This window comes from Macadamia integrifolia, chromosome 9 (assembly GCF_013358625.1).
Source record: "Macadamia integrifolia cultivar HAES 741 chromosome 9, SCU_Mint_v3, whole genome shotgun sequence".
Taxonomy (NCBI): domain Eukaryota; kingdom Viridiplantae; phylum Streptophyta; class Magnoliopsida; order Proteales; family Proteaceae; genus Macadamia; species Macadamia integrifolia.
Genome location: NC_056565.1, coordinates 3,163,037 through 3,183,551, shown reverse-complemented (window position 1 = coordinate 3,183,551; position 20,515 = coordinate 3,163,037). Strand labels below are relative to the sequence as shown.

Below are 20,515 nucleotides of genomic sequence, written 5' to 3'. Positions count from 1 at the left end.
GGGGGGTGGGGGCGGGGGGAGAAGAAAAATCAAGGCTGTATTTCTAGCTGCAAAAGATGCTGGAAACCTGCTCGGATCCGGATTTAGTCAATGAATTGATTACTCCATTTGACAGACTAGAAATCCATTCCCTTGAATGGATAAGAATATTAGATGATGCTCAAAGAGGATATTTTGTATTCCCTTTACTACAATAAAATCGAAATGTTTTGGGTGATGGAAATTATTAATTTTTTTTCTTTGTATATTATTTACTTAAAACTAGATAATTCCATTCGTACATCTCCAATTAGGGAGTCTGTTAGATGAATCCAATCAACCATCAACAGCAATGGAGTCTGTTGAATTTGTAGGTCTTAGGACAAGTTCAGTTTCATTAACAAAATGACTTTTCAACATAGGCCCACTTGATGAGACTATGGAGGTGATCCAAAATTTTCTACCTCATACTCTCATAGAAAGATCGATGAGTTCAAACTTTTATGAATAAGTATATTCTAAGTTCGCTTGCTCACATGTAAAATAGACGTTTGAAAATTCTAGATTATGAAAGAGTGCATAACATGAACATAGATAGGGATGTTGTTGTTGGGGATTATGATGTCTTGTATTCCATCCTTGTATTTTATAAGTTGATTCCCAGTGGTCTGGAGGAATCAGTCCACTTTGCGTGTTATATTTATTATTGAGGCTTCAACTAACTGGCGGTCTATCGTTGGGAGTTCGGGGACCATAGCCCCCAAGGAGTTTTTTTTAGGACTCTATGGATTTTTTGATAATGAGTTCCTATGTAGGTTTCTTTATAAATTTGCAATGATGATTATCCTCTATAATCTGAGAGAGGCATGAGTACGAGTAATTGTAATGCTATTCACTATTGGCAGTGAAGCAGATCTCATCTCACTATGTATGTAAACAATTTGTACAAACCACATAAATCCTTGCATTGTGTGATTTTTTGTTCATCATTTTCATTCATTTCTCCATTGTTTTAGGTTTTTCGTTTTTTTTCTTCATCTATGTTATAAATTAATAAAATAAAATTATAAATTTTCATCTAATATTGTCTAGGGTGATTGTCATTTGAAAATTGTAGACTGATACAAGATCATTTTCTAAAATTTTGCAATTTTTTTTCTTATTTTTGAATTTTAAAAAAATTGACTAATTCCTATAGAATATTTTCCATTGAAATAAGCCACCTGTGTCATTCCGTAGAAGGCCATACATGCTTCCCTAAACAGGGCCGTCTTTATGGTTTCTACTTTCTACACACACATGGTCCAAAATTTTGAAATTATTGGGCACTTCTCGAGTAGTCCATTTCACCCTTTTGAAGATTCCCGTCTTCACTTTAATGATGGTCCATATTTAATCATTCCAGAGACTTGACCAGGATCAGTGAAAATGTTAAAAACCCTGATTTTACCCTTAATTAATTAATTAAATTTACTTCTACTTGATTACTTGATTTTGTGAAGTTTCCCGACCCCTATAGCTTGCCCTTCAAATATTAACACAAATGGGCTCTTCAAGCATTGACAGGGATGGAAGGTCCAAAATTGTAAATACAAATGGGTTATTTAACACAGATGGTTAGGAACGAACATTAGCTTAGCCTAGTGGTGGCAGCTTCGATTTGAAGAATCAATGTTAAAAGAGAAGATTGTAGGATCAAACTTGTTGTATGCAAATGTGTGTGTGTGTGTGTGTGTGTGTGTGTGTGAAGTAGGTGGTCATTGGCCCTATTAGTGCCCGTGGCCAGCTGCCCTCAATAGGTTAAGGAGTCTGGAAAATGAATGGTGAGGGTTTATCTACAAATACCCTTGAAATTAATTGTTCCAAAAATAAACAAAGTTCAGAGTTTTGCTTATACTAGTATCACATATTATATCTTATGGATTGTGATAGGATATGGTTGTATACTTTGCAGTTGTTGATCATGATTAATTAAAGGAATCCCAGAAACAGACCTTGGATCCACTAAAAGACAGGTAAGAGTCACATCTCTTATCTGAAACAGACTTTAGGGTTTAGCTGGGCGGGCCCTTGGCCCAATTCTTCTGATCCCAGCCCAAACTCTAGGATCCATTTTTTCTTCATTTTGATAATTTGACAGGCCCACTTATTTTCAAGTCTCAAATCAAATAATTTATAGTTGAGGAATATTGTAGATAGATTTCTGGTCCGATAAATTTTGAAATAGAGAACTGAAAAAACAGAAAGAAAGAGTTAGACCCAGGGTTTTGAAACCAAGAATCAGTATCTCAATCGGGTTCAACCAATTTTGATCCGATTCTATTTTGAATCGATTGAAATTGATTGGGAATCGGTTAGATTCTCATCCAAGTGTAAGAAATGATGTGTGAATTTGAGAGGAATCAGGATCAGTCTCGGCCGATTCCTATCTAAATTGGTGGATCCTTAAACCCTAGTTAAACCTTCCAAACTAAGCCGTTTCATGAAACCAAAGTTTGTGGTCCAAGAGAAACTTTTGATTGCATGTTTACATGACTTTAGATCTGATAGTGATGGAGAGTTGAAGGGTGACTCGGAATACCAATAAAACCACCCAATAAGGTCATTTTCTTTAAGGACATCATAACACTTCATGGGACCTTCCATGACTAGAAATTGTTAGGTTACAAATTTGAGGGCTTGAAACATAGTTGTTCATAGGGGCATCAACTGTTTAGCTTGGCTTGGTTCTATCCATCCTCGCCAATTTAAAGTTTTGCATTGTTTTCATCCGTTTAGGTAATCAGGTATTGTAAGTTAGGGTATGAATACATTTCTTTTCAATTGATCAGTTACTATGCATAATCGGGCTCAATTGATTAGGTTGTAATTATGCTTTAAACAGGCTAATTAACTAACAGGACTAGTTAAATAGGTTAACATTCCTTCACATATACATTGTCAAATCCTCCTCCTTCCTCTTAAGACTTTAGTGTCATCGATAGGGACAGAGGGAGAGAAATGTTCGGTTTTTTCTATCTGGATCAGGTTGAATGGCTAATTATGCCCAATTAGTGGTCAAGTAGGTTGATTGTTCAAGACCATTGTACCACGTGTCAAAGTTCTGAGACCTCAATGACAGATCATTGGAGCATCAGTGGTTGGAGACGAGCCCAATACCTTTAGATCTGATAAGATCCTTTTCTTTCTCACCCCATCATAACACTTCATTCATGGGGCCCATTCCTTGACAGAAAATGTAAGGCTACAAACGTGGGCCACGAGTTCTACGAAAAATAGAAACGTGGGCCACAAGTTGATCGGCCAGACTATTTAACCAGTTTTTCTAATAAAAAAAGGCCGAAGGGAGAGAGTCTGATTGATACGTATCTCTTTATCCCCAGTTTTTGGCATTTTATATATATGTATACGTATATTATAAACTAATCAGCCATTTGGCATTAAGAGAAAGGTATTATTATACAGGTGTAACATTAAGCGAAGTAGTGGTACACATGGTAACATTAAAAGGATGACCAATTGGATGGTATTGGCATCCATGTCATCATCTTATCTATTTCTTTGTTTGTTTACTTCCAAACAGGTTTTGTCTTCGTCTCTTTCCACAAAGCCAACTCCACTTCGGGAAGGGAAAAAAAAAAAAAAAAAAAGGGCTTTCATCATGCACTTTCTAGTCCTAGGCTCCTAGCTTGCATGTAAGCTCGTGCTTCCTCTGTATTTTTTGGTACCTAAATTCTAAAATTCTAAATCTTATTTAAAATTAGGTGCATGTGTGAGAAAAAAAAAATCAAATAAAACTATGGGAAGAGGAGGTTTTTTTTTTTTTTTTCCTTTTTTTTCTTTGAGCCGATCCTGTCCGATTTGGATCTGAGCCGGATTCAAATCGAATAGAGATTGACCCAGATTCTGATTCCAAGTTTTTAACACTGTACATCACACTTCACACCAATAGTAATATAAATAATGATATCATCTAAATAGAATCTAATGATCAGAGTCCGTGAAGAAAAAAATATTAAAAAAATCCATGTGAAAGCAAATAATACTTGGGTGTTGTGGAAAATTTTTTTTTTTCTTAAAGGATGTTTAAGAGAAAAATTAATAATAATAATAACACAATATAAAAAAATATGAAACCCTCATTGATATATGATCCATGTGGATGATATTATTTTCTATACAGATTCCTCTTCATTTGACATCATCCCTCTAGATCCCATAATAATAATAATAATAGAAAAAGAATATGTACTAATTTGGTGTAACACTACCACATAGGTTCAGTGGGAGAATGTGCAAATACATCTTCAATATATGGAATGATCGGAGGATCGTATGTCTATTTGTATTTAAATGTAGATAACATCAGATTGATATAGTTCTTTCCCCTTAATATAATCCAAAAGTAATAATACAAAATTTTCATTAAACAAAAAAGAAGTTACAATACAAAACGAATATCCCAAAAGGATGCCAAAGCTATGGGACATTACACATGTACATGGGAAGCTAAACAGACCACCCACCTCCTCCTTCTCTCTCCATTTCCTCTCCTTTTAAAATAAATACAATAAAGAACGAAGGCTGAATAGTCAAAGTCAACATCATCATGTCATCATCCCACCTTTGTGGATCCATCCTGAATCAGCCTGGTCCGGTTCAAGCTCTGGCCCGATGCAAATTGGTCCGACCAAAATGCTGTACTCTCCATTCTTTAGCTCAAAACCATTCCTCAAGCTGATGAACACATACAGTTTTGTACCCTGGAATTCTTCAAGCTTCAAACTTGTTAGGCCCTACACTGTGAATCGCCGGGGAACAGGGACCCGGGGGGTCGGTACAGTGTAAGCTTTGCCGGATTTAATCATGTCGAGCCGGTCAGGAATTGTTCTATCAAATAACCTGTTCACTGGGTTCTCTGCATAACACACATAGTAACAGCTAACACAAGCATGTGGTAATGCCATTCCAATCCGAGTCTGTACATTAAGAGAAACACATATAAGGTTTAGAGCCCATGAGCAGAGAAATGTCTTATGGAAAATTAGGGTAAGACTGCAAATCCTACCAAGAGGTATCCAATGAAGAATGCAAGGAGTGACACAGTGGCCGTGTAGCTCTTGTAAACCATCCACGACCATGAAGCAGTGACAAGGACACAGATGGAGCCACTGCAAACTCCGGTCAAGAAGCATATCGCGCTGGTTATATCGGAATCGACTATGGCAGCCATTCCTTCTCTTACAAATTGTGCCCATGTATCCTCTGATGCCCTCACAAATCCCTTCCCATATGCAGCTATCTACACATCAACACCACATAACTACTCTTCATTTCCATCTCACCATTGAACACATTAATCAGATTTTAAAGAACAATTAAAACAGGCTAATAAAAGGTATTTTCAGTTGTGACTTGTAAGTGATTCACTAACATGGTAAATGTGAATTCTATATTAAAGATACACTTTGGACTGATAGAAGAATTACATTTATTGGTTTGGTACAGCCATTTGGACGACGACTAAGTTTTCCTTCACCCATAGAGTATAGAAATCTCTACTCAAAGTGATGTGACTATGTGATTGGATTTTCGTGTCATCTTTTTACTCCCACCCCTATTGTAAAGGGTCAAAATTACATTTTTCCTACCGTAATCCCAAGGGTTAGATGCAGAGATTCCTCTTCACCATGGGTGTAGAGAAAGTCAGCCTATTTATTGATTAAACAACTTTTACAAAATACGTGGAGAATGAAAATTAATAGCCAACCAACCTTTTATAGTTGGAATAAGACTATGTTGAACCAATGTTTTCAGATGAAGATGATTGGTATCTTGGCCTATGTTGCTACATGGAAAAATTTATAGCCACCAGCTTAGTGGATCTGAGAAGATATATATGCACATATGGATCTCATGGATTCTCTGGTCTGGTCTGGTCAGACCCGGTAAACCGCCTGAACCCCAACCCAACTTAGAGGTCCTAATACCTAACATTTATAGTTTGTAGTTAATGTCAATAAAGAACATCATAGAGACCATCTGAAAGGTAAAATCGCAATTTAATGGTTCGAAAGGAAAAAGACTTTGCGATGGTTATGGGTTAAGTCGTCAACATCAACAGTTAAGGATACCTGAACAAAGGCCCAGCCATTGCCGTATCTGAAAATGGTCTCCATGACTCTGAGGCAACAATGAGCGCAAGAGAACATGAATTCATCTTCACCTTCAAGCAAATTGAGACCTCGAGCCACGATTCTCATAGCTTCGATCGCAGGCACAAAGAACGAACCCAGACAAGCACTTCCAAGGTTCCTTGACATGGCTCTCTGGAAGCAGAATTGGGTGTTGGATTGCATTCCTCTGAGATAGTAAAGGGCGATAACCCGACTCACAGTTAAATTAGCTACATTTCTCATCACTTCTGCTATCCAAGCCAAGCTCAAGACCAGAAGGATTATAACCAAAGGGGGAACGTAGAAATTAAGGGCTCCAACCACTGCAAAAACCCAAATTGATATCCACATGAAACACATCCCAAGCATCCAGTAAGTGGGCCGACTGAGATCGGGGAATTTCGCGGCTGGTTCGAGCGATTTGGTGATAACTGTTGCACAGAACTTGGTTCTCGGTGTGACCCAGCACGCATAAAGGCCATTACCGACCGCGAATAACAGAAAGACCACACCGACCCCGTCCGTGGAACGCTTCTGGAAGCAGAGGAGGAGAATTCCTGCAGCCATGGAAGTGGCGAAGGTGCCCCAGAGTATGAAATTAACCATGAAATGGGGCCAGTGTCTGACTGCCTTTTGCCACAAGAAGGCAAGAATGATGCCTAGAACAGTTGCGCCTTCAGCTTGGGGAAACCAGTACTTGAACATCCTCTTCTCGTGTCTGTCAGTTTTTCCTCTTTCGAAGAGCCCCTGAACTGCCTTGAATCCAAGAAAACAGAGTAACCCAACTGCAGCTACCATGTGGAGTAGAAACAGAACCAGAAATATTCGATTGGTGTAAGCCCTTGAATTCAGATTAGACAACGATTGCTGTTTACAATTGAAATAACACACAAAAACCCAGAAAAAAAACAATTAAAGTCAATAACTTGTAATACGAGAAGAAAAATCAAGCTATCTTGCAATCTATTTCACTTACCCGTGGAGTTGAAAGAGGGGGCTCCGAAGGAGGAGGAGGAGGAGGAGGATGAGGATGTGGTTGTGAAGGGGGACGAGTTTGAACACGAGCAGATCGAACTCCTTGAATGATAACTCTAAGAGGGTTTGTCGGGTTCAAAGTTCGCAGCTTGGAGACTGTAAATTCAGACCGAGATGAATCTGGAACCACGTTTTCCTGTAAACCCATATGTTCTTTACTGGGTTCCTTCACATCTCCATTCTCTTTCTCTTCCTCCACCTTCTCATCTTCTTCTTCTCTCACTGTAACTTTTTCGCTTTCTCCCTCCATCACCTAACAAATTTTCAGAAGGATCTCAGCAAAGTCAAAAACCCTGAAAAGAAAAACAGAGACATATAAAAAAGAGAATTAATGGATTGTTTCAGCTGTTCTTACAACGTCATCAACTGCACCCATCTCTGCTGAGAAACCTGTGGAAACTGGAAAGAGATGATGGGAATGGTGCCGGCGGTCGTATCTGGTGGTGCTGCTCAAGTAAATAGCTAAATGCTTAAGATTTTAACCCCAAGCTCTCTCTTTTTTGGCAGCTTAAGCCTTTTTGAGGATCGTACTGTGAGGGTTTCCCATCCACATCCATAAGAAAGACTGATTTACCACAACTTTATCACCTTTAATGGCAGGGCGTGTAAGGCACTGCTTCTAAAGAACAAGAACTGACTATCGTTGGGGGGGTTTTATGTTGGAATTAATTAAGTATTAATTAACAAATGGGGGATTAATAATGCTAAGTGAAGTTACTGGAAACACTGAAACATGTGACAGTTGACACCAAATAATTTAAGGAGAGAATAATTTGAATCAATTTTCCAACGTACCTAACTCCAAGTTGACCGTTGGTAGGCTGACTCGGACTTGACCCCTCCATCTTTGACTCCCTTGTGAGCTGAGTTGAGTTGCTGACACGGGTACATATACTCCCAAAGAAGGAAACCTCGAACTTTCCGGAGAAGGAGCCCTCGCTAAAAATTTCCATGATTTTGAACGAGGGACTTTGGTTTTCACGGTTTACACATCAAAGTACTTCGAAAGATGTTAATCAATGCACTAAATTGAGTGTTTATTGTCTAAGCATACGAAGATGGTCAAAATTGCTCTAATGCTCACTTCCATTTTCTTTACTGGCCTATTTGCTTCTTCATCTTTGAATAAAAAAAGTGTCTGCCCTTTAGGTCTTCAAATCACGACTTTAGTTATTGATATCGAATTTACTTATTCATATTGGCATTGATTGTGAATCCATGATTGGTATCAATATGATACTGATATAGATAGATGATATCAGTAAAAATGACTCTTTTTTTTTTTTCCGTTTGATTTGGACAAAAAACAATTCAATCTATATCGATATCATATTGATCATTGATGGCAGTTGATGCTATATATACTAAATCCCTTTGTTTAAAAGAGGGACTGAATTTCTCATCATATGATGAAAAGAAGACTATCCTGACCCATAAGTTCTTACTTTTTGTTTCTTTTTGGTAGGTGTGGGTAAAGGAAAATCATTTGATGGATTTAAAACTTAGTCTTGGCCTTATCAGATCCTCTATGTGCAAGTGCTCTTTTAGCATAAAATTTTCTTCGTAAATTTCCTTTTGGATGGGTAAGACTAAAAGGTTCGTTTGACCATCACTAAGTTTTGCATCTGTAAAAACGGTGAGATGATAATTTAAACTTCATAGATAAAAAAATTTTGTTAAAATTAATCATCTCAGATTTAAAGTCAAATCATTTATGCTCTCAAGTTTTCATTTTACATAAAATTTTAAGTGTTTTTTTTTTTTTTTTACTTTTTTACCATTTGATTAATTCCATTTTGACAAAATTCCAGTTCTACAGAATTTTCTTCTGTTACCAAAAAAAAAAAAAAAAAAATTTCTTCATGAGGTACTACTGCTCTACAACACTTTGTGCCAACCAACTTCACTAAACAGCTAACGGCAAACCTATATGGAATTTATGGATCACTACATGGGTCTCAACCTCATCACTCATGGTTTAAGGTATTAAACAAAGATTGGTATCGACATAGGCCAAACCTACTACCTAGTTGTTCCCATATCGGTGGAATGTAGAGACCAAGGGCAAAATTCTGTCTGATCTGAGATGATATATTCAAATCCATATTGATATGATATCAATTTTCAAGGTGACTAATACTCAATCCGATAACGTACACTTAAATCATGCTCAACCTGATTGCGTGCAACCCTGAAGGGTCACTCTTTAACCTGGAACATCAGGCTATTAATTATGACCTTTGCCTTTTTTATTTTTCTCAGTGAAGACTATAGAGGCTTTGATGTCTCCTTAACTCTTATTTTCTTGTAGCCGGGATTGGTGCTAATGATATGAGTCTTTGGTCCATATATATCCCAATTGGAAAGAAACACAATAGAAACTCCCTCTGGATCTGGACATTCTGGAGTCCTTTGCCTTTTGGACTTGTGAACCCAATTGCAAAGAAACACAACAGAAGCTCCTTAGAGACTCAAACCTTTTTCCCTGCCCAATTGCTAAGAAACATAATAGAAAAACTGCTCCTCTCCCCCGGTCTGGAGACCCTGGAGTCCTTCGCCTTGGGACTTTGTAACTCAACTGCAGAGAGTCTGTATAAACTCCTCCCCTAGGTTTGGAGCCCTTCGCATTTTAGACTTGTGAACCCAATTGCAAAGAAACACAATAGAAACTCCTCTCTCTCTCTCTCTCTCTCTCTCATATTCTCATACTATTTTAGAAGAATTCAATCCTACAAAATGACTTACGAGGTGAGAGAATCCAATACTATATCAATGTAGAGCTCCCATAAGATTGATATGAGAACCTAACACATCTGTTGTCTCTCATACGTATACTGTTTTTGGTAAATTATTCACATCTGTCTCTCTCTCACTCTCTCATATGCACACTTAAAAAAAAAATGGTTTGGGAAATTTTGGACCAGTTCTGTACTATTCGGATTCAGATTCAAATTTGGATTTTAAATCCTTGGTATGTAGTAATGCCAATTTGATTCCTATCTTATTTCCTGTGTAGACAAATTTTACAAGTGTGACTGTGGGGATATATTCACGGTACGTACAATGATTTCATGATTCAACTTTCTAGGTCTCCATCACGTCTTTTTAGGTTTCTGGTCCCAACATTTTGGTACGCTCCACATATACTAATTTCCCCCTTGGGTCGTCATTTCCCATGTCCATATATATATATTTTTTTCTTTTAGGTTTAATGGTCCAGATAACCCACACAGGGGTAAGAACTGAGCTATGGGGGAATCAACAGGGGTCCATAATTTATAAAGCAAATAAATTGGTTCAAACCAAGCACCAATGCATTTGAAAAGAGTTGATTAATGACTATCCTTAAGATAGTTACTCATGTGTTTGGAATTTGGATCATGATTTTAATGCACAATAAATCAATATGATATCAATACATGATTTGGCCCCTATTAGACTAGTTTATTATAATTTTTTTTTAAAAAAACTGGATTTTTATTTTAGGTGTCTTACCTAATCCATATCATTTCATTAATACAATATTAACAATGGTATTATGTTCGAAGGCTAACGATATCATGACAAATACCATGACAAACCACATTTGGGTTGAAGGTATTTTCACTACTAGTCTACCAATCCCATTGATTAAAGAATCAACATTCCCATTCATTGAGACGGTGGGCATGTGATAAATTAGGGCCTAGACAGGCAAGAACAATGGAACATGTGGGTCCCATTTATGCTTTAGCTTTCTATATTCAGTGTTCGAGGAAGAGAGATGGATTAGATGCAATGCACATGCACATGACTTGGAGCCACGTCAACTTGGGCCCAGCCAATCTTCATGCCTTATATATCAGTGGACAATCTCACTTTCAGGTTATTAATGAATAGGGAAGGGGTCCTAGGTAGCCGGTCCCCAGCCCCCACCAAGTGTTGAGAATCTTCCACGTTATTTATGGTTATGTGGGAAATGGTATAATCCAGTAATCCACATCGGATATAATGGTCTACTACCCAAAAAAATAATAATAATAAATAATATATATATATATATATAGGCAAAAGGAAGAAGGGTAAAAAAAATCATGTGAGAAGGCGATTTTACGCCTACTTTGCACCTACACAAGAGAACAACTACCACCAAAGACAGAAACCATCCATGATTAATCCAAGCCCTACTTATGAGCATCTCATATAAACTTCACTTTTAATAAGATCCTTTAAGATTCGACCAGAAAAACCAAAGATCCTTAAGAAATAATACATGCTATCTAGCTTATGTTTTAGGAATCATACTAGAATCAACCGAATTGAAGAATCAGTCATGAATATTATTTTACCTTCATTTGTTGATTTCTTTCTCTTCTTTTAGTCAGTAAAATAATATCAAATAAATGAAATTGCCTCTTGAAGGATGTAGCTAGGTGTACAAAAAATTTAAATTAAAAACTGTAAAAAAAAAAAAAAAAAAAGAGAGGAAAATCAAAGATGTATAAGTTAATCTATACTAATCCTTGCTTTTATGGTTATTATTGAGTTTAGAGGTACAACGAGGCTAGGTCGGAATTTCTTTAAACCCCAATTCAATCCTAGGTCCCCTTAATTCAACCCTAACCTAGTTTAGCCGAAATTAGGCTGGAATGTCAATGGCTAGATAAAAACCTACAAGGCTCAACCCAACCAAATATGACTTCATTAACCCTAATTGGGTCGCACTTTGCATGGTTGGCCCTGACTGACCATATTTAAATTATGCTTTGCTAGGTCAAATGACTCTCTCAGGGTCAATGATTGAACCTGACCTTGCCCTAATTGACTTTAATTGGGTTGGGCTTTGTCGATTTAGCCTTGATAGATTCTGACATCTCTACTGGGCTAAATCCAACCCAACTGGTTCCTAATTGATCTTGATTGAGTCTAACTTTGCAAGCTTGGTCCTAATTAACCCTAATTGGGTTGGGCTTTTTCAGAATAGCATGATTGACCTTGGCATCCCTGAGCTCTCCTGGGCTCAAACCAATCCAACCAACCCGACCTGATTGACCTAACTGAATTAAGCTTTGCAAGGTTGGCCTTGATTGATCTTGGCAGCCCGTATTTTTTGTCATTTCAGGGCTATTCAAGGCCGAGCTATATCTTTGGTTTTCTTTGTTTCTTTTTTATTTTTTTGCATGATATAATTATTGATAATTGTGTATTTATAAATACAAGACCGAGCTGAGCCTGGGATAGCCTGAGGCCTCAGCCCTAAAAATTTCAAACCTGACCCAGCCCGTGGGATGAAAGCCGGCCCAGGCCCTCTCACTAGCCGGGCAAAACTTTCACCCGTAGTTGAGCTTGATGCAACTTGGGCTAAAAAATAAAGACCCACCCAAAGCCAACAAGTAGTGATATCAAAGGGCCAACAAGTTTAAGGTTTTGAACCATAACAAGTTCAAATTCAGAGGGGCTACCAATTGATAACGTAGATTATTACCTGGCAAATAGATGGGCCGCATCTTGATTCCGAACCATATATAGTCTAGATAAGTACTTAACAATGTGGTAACAAGCCAACACCACCTGAGTAAGCTTTTTAAGTGCAACAGTTATTTACTTTGTTAATTTCAATTTTAACCTTTCTACCCAGAAATACTACTTTATATTAGGTGATAAAGGAGTGGGCTTTCCACCACAAGCTCCCAGAACAGGCTGATTACCACTCTGGTCTCTGGATATACTGATAAAAAAAGAGAGTGAGCTTTCCACTTCAAGCTCACAGAATAGGCTGATCACCACTCTGGATATACTGTAGAAAAGGGAAAAGAGGGCATTTGCGACACTTTTTTAGTGACGGACATAATTTATGTCCCCTTAACAAATTATTTGGGACGAATATAATTCTGTCGCTACATATTTAGTAGTTGGTACAGATATCTTACCGTCACAACCTTTGAAACGGAATTTTCTGTCGCTATTGGGATTGAATTTTACATCTATTATGACGGATTACTTTCTGTCCCTAAATAAACCATTCGAGATGGATACAATTCTGTCCCAATATATGGGACAGAAATATTACCGTCCCAATATTTGAGACGGAATTTTTCCGTCGCTATTATGATTGAATTTTACATCTATTACAACAGATTACTTTTTGTCCCTAAATAAACCATTCGATACGAAAAAAGTTCTGTCGCAATATATGGGACAGAAATATTACCATCCAAATATTTGAGGCGAAAATTTTCCATCGCAATCATGATTGAATTTTACATCTATTACAACAGATTGCTTTCTGTCCCTTAAATAAACCATTCGAGACAGATATAGTTCTGTCGCAATATATGGGACAGAAATATTACAGTCCCAATATTTGAGACGGAATTTTTTCGTCACTATTATAATTAAATCTTGTATCTCCTACGATGAATTTTAATTGTATTTATATCTATTACGATGGATTTTTTTCGTCACTAAATAAATCATTTGGGAGAGAAATAGTTCCGTTGCTATATATCTAATAGTATAATACAAAATAAAATGCGTTAAATTCAAAAAATATATTTATCATTGGAGACGGAAATTTTCCATTGTAAATTGGAGATGATAACTATTTGTCTCTAAATTAAAGAAATTTTCAAATCTGCGTGCTCAAATCTCAGAACAAAACGAAATCTAGATGATTACTTCAAGTAAAGAAATTATTCCTCCTAAATCCGAGCCCTAATTCCCTTCCCACTTGCTGCGCGCTCAAATCTCTCCAAAATCCCATTTTGGTATCAATGCTTTCTCTCTTCTCTACAAACCCTCATCTCTCCGAACTCCCATGTTGCTGAGATTTAGGACCTCCATTACCTTCGCATTCACTGATTCAAGAGGGGAAGGAGACAAGAATCGAGAAGGAGAAGAAGAATCTACGTAGGAGAAGGTTTCAGAGAGAGAGAGAGAGAGAGAGAGAGAGAGAGAGAGAGAGAGAGAGAGAGATTAGGAGAAGGGGATTTAGAGAGAAGGAGATCACAGGATAAGGGGTTTCAAAGAGATGAAAGATAGCTGAGAGAGAGAGAGAGAGAGAGAGAGAGAGAGAAGGTTCCAGGGAGAAAAATCGCAGGTTAAAGGTGAGGGAACCCATTTTATCCGATGGTGCAGTCTCCTTTAGTTCCTACTCAGCAGCAGTTTGGGGTAGTCAACTGGTAAGTTGCGAGGCCTCCATTATTACCTGTTTCATATGTGCAAGGGGCATATGGTCCTGTGGTGCTTCCTCTAGGGTTGGTACCAGTTCCGACCTGGGGTCCTTATCCTGTGCATGAATAAAAACATTTTCCTTTCTTCTGGTATTCAACAGACATTTAGTTTCTTATTGTGGTGTTAGTCCATCTAAAGCAGGGACCTGTTAGTCCAGTAGCATCTCCTACCGCTAAACACACTGTTGGAGCAGGTTCAATTTATGGAGTGTCACAGCTATCTCCCTCAGAACCTGTGTATCCAAGACCTTACTAGATGCTACCTTCCTCTGCTGGACCTACTAGTAGCACTCAGAAGGAACACTCAAATCCTGAAAGACCTGGTCAACTTGAATGCCAGTACTACGTGAGAACAGGGGAATGTAAATTTGGTTCCACGTGTAGATATCATCATCCGCGGGAATGGATTTCACCAAGAACAAATTGTGTCCTGAGTCCTATGGGTCTCCCTCTACGTTCGGTAAGTGTTACATTGATAACTCTTTGCTTATTCCTTTATTTAAGGCGAGAGTTTGGATTGTTTATTTTCTTGCGACTGAGAATTCCCACAACTAGATTCATGGTGTTCATTTAATAAAATAACTTTGTGACATACTCTTTTGAATATCAATTGTCTTTCCATTTTTCACATTCTTTTTTGTTTAAGTATTTGAATGTCTGCACAACTTCACATTCAGGCAATTCTAACAAATTTAGCTGCCAAGGGAACCGGTTGTTGGTTTGGTGCAGAGGTTGTTGTCCCTTTTTATACTTTGTCCTGTGCAAATGTTGAAACTTTTGGTTTTGGATTCTGTTCTTAATCTAAATGCCCCCCTCTTTTGGGTAGAAATCTGGAATCCCCTTTAGATGGGGAATTATCTCCTAATTCTTGTCATGTGATGCAAGAGTAGTTGGAAGATGGTAGCTTGTGCATTTCCTCCAACATGTCGTTTTGAGGTTCTGTTATTTGAGTATTAATCTCTCTAAAGTGAAAGTCTAGGGAATTAGAAGATATAGTACATGCGATAAAGCAAGTAATAATGTGAAAATGTTGGAACTGCTCGTTTTGGTTTGTGTCCTTTATAAAAATGCCCCCCCCCCTAAATGTGGTCCTGATATTTATTAACCAATACCAACAAGGCCAAATATCCAGATTAAAGAGAAATTGCATAAAACAAAATCAATAATTTAGATGGCCAGATAATTCAGGTTGAGTTCTCCTCTAATGGCCTAGAATATATGACTGCTGAGAATTTCAACCTGATTCATGGGTTGGATACTTGGATTTGCTGGAATGATTGGAGTATGAGACCTCAAGTTTGACTAGTAACTGATCTTTTTGACATCAGGTTTCAGATTCAATACACCTAATAGTAGATATGAGACCCAACAGATCAACAAATATCAGTTATTAAACAACCTCCCAAAATAGCAAGTATTGAATCCAACTTGGAATAGGAATATGGCATTCAACCAGAAAAATCAAAACTTGATTGTTGGAGAGAGTTAAGAGCACTGACTGAAGATGTATGGAATCAGAAAGTGGATCAGACCTGTATATGACCTATTATCAGAAATTTCACAAAGAGTAGGAAAGTTATACTGTGGGTACTGCTTGTTCTGCTGCAAGCTATGATTGTGTAGCAATACTACTGTAAGTTTAATAGAATTGATAAGAGGAGTACAAGTGAATAAAAGAACTGCAATCTGGGCTTCCCATTGCAAAGTTTGATTGGTTCACCATAAGGAAGGTCACTGTTTCATCACAACCAAGAAACAAATTTCTGTAGAGTAAAATTGTGGGCTGTATTTGCTGCCCTGTATTTATTTATAACAACCACAAAAGACAGTTTTAAGTAGACTTGGATACTCCCTAGCTGTTCCCCCTTAATTATAAGCCATTCCATACTTCTAAAAATCTTTAAAAAATAAGATAACAACTTAAGTTGAACCCGTGAACCACCGGTTCAACCAGAACTTTTTAAACACTTAAAATCAAATGAGAGCAACTTAAACTAAAACAAAGTGGACCCAAGCCACGTTAAGCCTGCTTAGATTAGGGCTGGGCCACATTAGGGTTGTTTCTTCTTGGACTTCCTATGCTGTTAAATCTTCAGTTCTGCATCACCCTTATTTGGTTAGAAAATCTAAATTTCTCTTCAGATGGGGAATTATCGACTAATTCTTTTTAATGTGATGCAAGACTAGTTGGAAATGCTAGCTTGTACACTGCCTTCATCAACATGTGTTTGCAGGTTCTATTAATTGAGTATTGATTTGACTCGATAAAGTGAAGATCTAGAGAAATGGAAGATATACTACAAGTGATAAAGCAAGTAGAAATGTGGTTCATACGATAAATTTTCCTAAAAGAGATGATTATATAGAACCACCAGTTGCTGTTGTAGAAGCTTTGAAACCTAGTGTAGGTACGTGGATATAAAATTTGTTGGGGACCCTTTATGCCATGCATCTATATTTGCAGATTATTGGATGTATCAGTTCCATTGCAATTTGTGAAAATCAAAAAATTAAAATGAATTACTCACTAGATGGATGATCTCAGTTTGGCTGTGCTATCTCTGCTGATGTTGTGTTTTCAGGTGCCACATTATGTCTCCTAGTTGTGTTTTTTCTTTCTATTTGTAGTTTCTTGTTAATTTTTAGCTTGAATATCCACCCAATTTTTTGTGTTTAAGAGGAAACCCTTTTCTCATTCTAGCAATATGTTTCTTAAATCAATGATTACAAGAAACTTGTTACTTGTTGCTTTGTGCTTTCATCTAATGTGGTAAAATTTGAAAAATGAGAGAAGGGTGGGGGAGGGGATAGGGAGAGGGAGGGGGAGGGTGGCTACTAGTGATGGGCTTTGGCTTATTCAGAAGCATATAGCTACTACTAGGGATGGACTTTGGCTCACTAAAGGCATATAGCTATGTATATTGGAAATATTTTTTTATTATTTATTTATTTATTTGTATATCTTTAAGGATTTAAGGAGGGGTTTTCTGCATTAGATGGATAACTAGACAAGGTTTGCATACCAGTTCACTGGATAGTTTCTTCAAGAGTTTCAATTGGCATTTAGCAGGGGGAGACTGATGTGCCTTTGTTTAGTTTTCTTTCGCTATTTATGTTGCCTTGTGCATTAGTCCTTGCTCAAATCAGAGTGGGTGAAGGTAGGTTTTTGGAGGATTTGTTTTTGTATTATGATTGTCCCTTCATTCACTGTTCTAGTTTTGAAGACAAATCAATGTTAGTGTTACCTTATTTCACTAATACTCTAAATGGTTCAAATTGTCTATGTACAATAATCTAAGGGTTTCTTTGATGGAATCACATTCATAGGTTGAAGTTGCTACAATATATTATTGAATGTTAACGATTAAAATATTTGGGGAAAAAATAGTTTTATCCATCATTTTGTTTGATGACGATGTAAAATTTAAATTTGTATAGATTTATCTCAAGTTATTAATTTTGGATGATGTAAATATTAAATGTCTACTTGGATCTACTAATGTGTAACAACAGGGTAATATATGTAGACAAAAAACAAACATATATTTTTTATTTACTTTTAGATTTTTAGCGACAGATTTTTATTGTCCCGAAAGAACAACCGTTTTTAAGACAGAATCTTCCGTCCCAATTGACAATAGTTTACGACAGTAAAAATCTGTCTCAAATAGTATAGGCTCTTTTGTGATGGAATAAATTGTCATTACATGGCCATGGAAACATCCTATTTGTGACAGAAAATTCTGTCTCTTATTTTGTTTTTTGCGACGGAAATTTCCATCGCAAAAAATGTTGCAATTGACCCCTTAGAGACGGAAAAATTAAATTTATCCGTCTCTAAAATTATGCAATGGCAGTTGTAACGACAGTTGTGTGACGGAAATTTTTACTGTCCCTAAAGGGTATTAGCGACAATATTTTAATATTTGAGACAAAAAATTTCCATCCCAAAAACCCATTTTTCTTGTAGTCGGAGTGACTTTCCACCACAAGCTCACAGATCGAAAGGCTGATTACCCACACTGGATTTAAAAAAAATGCCATTAAACCCCTTGAAATGATCAACTGCTCTATAAACTGTTCTCCATGACAAAGCATTCTAATGCAAGACGCACTCACCTGGATCTTCTAATATAAACACTGATACAAATATCAATTTGCACTTTTTTTTTCCAAGAATAAACAAACACCACAGACTCATATAAAAAGTCATTCTTCTGTTGAATCATTATAGGATCAGCATTAACAATAGTGCCCAACCCACTCCACAAACTCATATAAAAAGTCATTCTTCTGCCTGAAGTCATAAAACAATGATCAGAATATCTATTCTATTTGCTCCAACCCAAAGGTAAGTCATGAAATTCCATTTTTGTTTTAAAAACACAGACACTCAACTTTACTTGCAGGTGTTAAAGACACAAAAACTTCCAACTCAAGACATGGAAACTAGTATACAACTCTATATGGACAATAATACCTCATCTAAGCATTTGCTATTTATTTACATCACATTTGGACTCTGGTGTTGTTTTTACAATGCCAAGCTGCCCACCTTCTTTGTTAGCAGCAGTTGCAGCTTTCACTTCATTACAGTAGTTTATGAACTTGGTCAGCTCCTCAAGTCATCAAAAAGAAAATATTAATTTGGAAAGAAAAACAAACTACATGGGACAAAAGGAGGACCACCAACCAGTTCCAAAATCCATTCACCACTTTGATCTATGTCTGGTTGGTATCAACATAAACTCTCACCCCCCATGTTGGATTGGGAATTAGTTTGCAGAATCTCCATTAACCAGGAGTAGAGTTTCCAAGGATAGTTTCACTTTTGTTTATATCCTTTTGAGAGACAGACTTACTAGTTTATATCTAAACCCTCTTTCAGCATCCTCTTGTGACACAATTCATATCAAACTCCCAACTTAAGAACTTCAAATTAATTACAGGAGAAATTCTCAAAGATAACTCATTAAGAACTTACACGGTCAGCATCCATGCCCCAGTGATTTTCGATGGCTTCATGAATCTCTTGCCTGAAAATCAAAATCCATATAAGAAGAGAGAGAGAGAGAGAGAGAGAGAGAGAGAGAGAGAAATAGGTTTTGTCAGATAGGTCATGAACGTATATAAACCTTTGCGAGAATGAGGGGGTTTGCCATGGCGGTTGGGAGGTATGGACTTCTTGTTCTTCTTCTGCCCTTTTGAAGAGATTAGCCTTCTGTGTCATTTCTTTAATTTCAGGGTTCTAAAGTATAGATAAGGAGCCTTAGGGTTTCTATTTCCACCGGTCTGCTTGAGATATTCAAAACTCAAGAATGAAAGAAAAGCTTGCTAATTAAACCTGGAAATGCCAAAGGTTCTCAAGACCATGAACGCAGTTGTGCCAAGTGGAAGGCATACCTGCAAGTCTTCCACCCACCGCCTACCTCATGATACCGCCTTGGAGACTTGGACAAGGGCATTCATTACTTCCAAGCGTATTTGTACAACTGCCACCATATATGCAGAGATTGACACGTGGATCTTTTTTTTTTTTTTTTTTTAATCAAAGTGTCTAGGTCAATTTATTCGCATCTTGTCCACTGTTACAATCTTCATTTAAATCATAGATGGATAGATGAAGAATTGAATCTAAAACTGTCGGTTTAACCACATAATCCCCAATTCATCTTAATCCAACAACCCACGGAAAGGTCATCTGCTACTTCAAAAAAAAAAAAAACTCCTAAACTTCCTTTTAGTCCAAGGGAAATCTTAGTAAACATGTTCAATGAAAAAATCATAGTAAAGTGAATCTCTTAAATTGTCTTAAATAGCTAATCTAGATCCAGCAGGTGACTTACCTTTCCACCGACAAGAATTGAATAGATCAGTCATCAATGTAGCCTCTGCCTTACATAAGTGGATGGTGAAGGCACACTTACCATATAAAGGATAATTATATGTAGCCTTTTTGAGTTCTGGATTCTGATAATTGAGAGACCAGTTTTGGGTTGGTTTGTCCATGTTTTATCTTGTTTTGGGGCAGTTTGGGGCTTTAGCCTGGACCTAAAAGGAGTCGGTTCTACTCTTAACTCATTCCAACCTTTTGGGCTGGTCCAGTTCTGGAAA

At 37.2% G+C, this 20,515-nt stretch overlaps 1 protein-coding gene and 1 long non-coding RNA gene across 2 annotated transcripts; both read right to left on the bottom strand.

Annotated features, from left to right (window-relative positions):
• Positions 1-4,387: 4,387 nt before the first annotated feature.
• LOC122088014 (protein PNS1-like) lies at positions 4,388-7,813 on the bottom strand. The gene is made up of 5 exons (XM_042657153.1): positions 7,546-7,813; positions 7,132-7,443; positions 6,114-7,022; positions 5,048-5,281; positions 4,388-4,958 (listed from the first exon to the last, which is right to left on the bottom strand). The coding sequence occupies exons 1-5, from the start codon at positions 7,564-7,566 to the stop codon at positions 4,776-4,778; spliced, it is 1,659 nt and encodes a 552-aa protein (XP_042513087.1). The 5' UTR covers positions 7,567-7,813; the 3' UTR covers positions 4,388-4,775.
• Positions 7,814-18,709: 10,896 nt separating this feature from the next.
• LOC122087902 lies at positions 18,710-19,853 on the bottom strand. Its single transcript, XR_006142903.1, has 2 exons — positions 19,537-19,853; positions 18,710-19,437 (listed from the first exon to the last, which is right to left on the bottom strand). It is a non-coding gene; the product is annotated as an uncharacterized LOC122087902 (long non-coding RNA).
• Between the last annotated feature and the right edge of the window lie 662 nt (positions 19,854-20,515).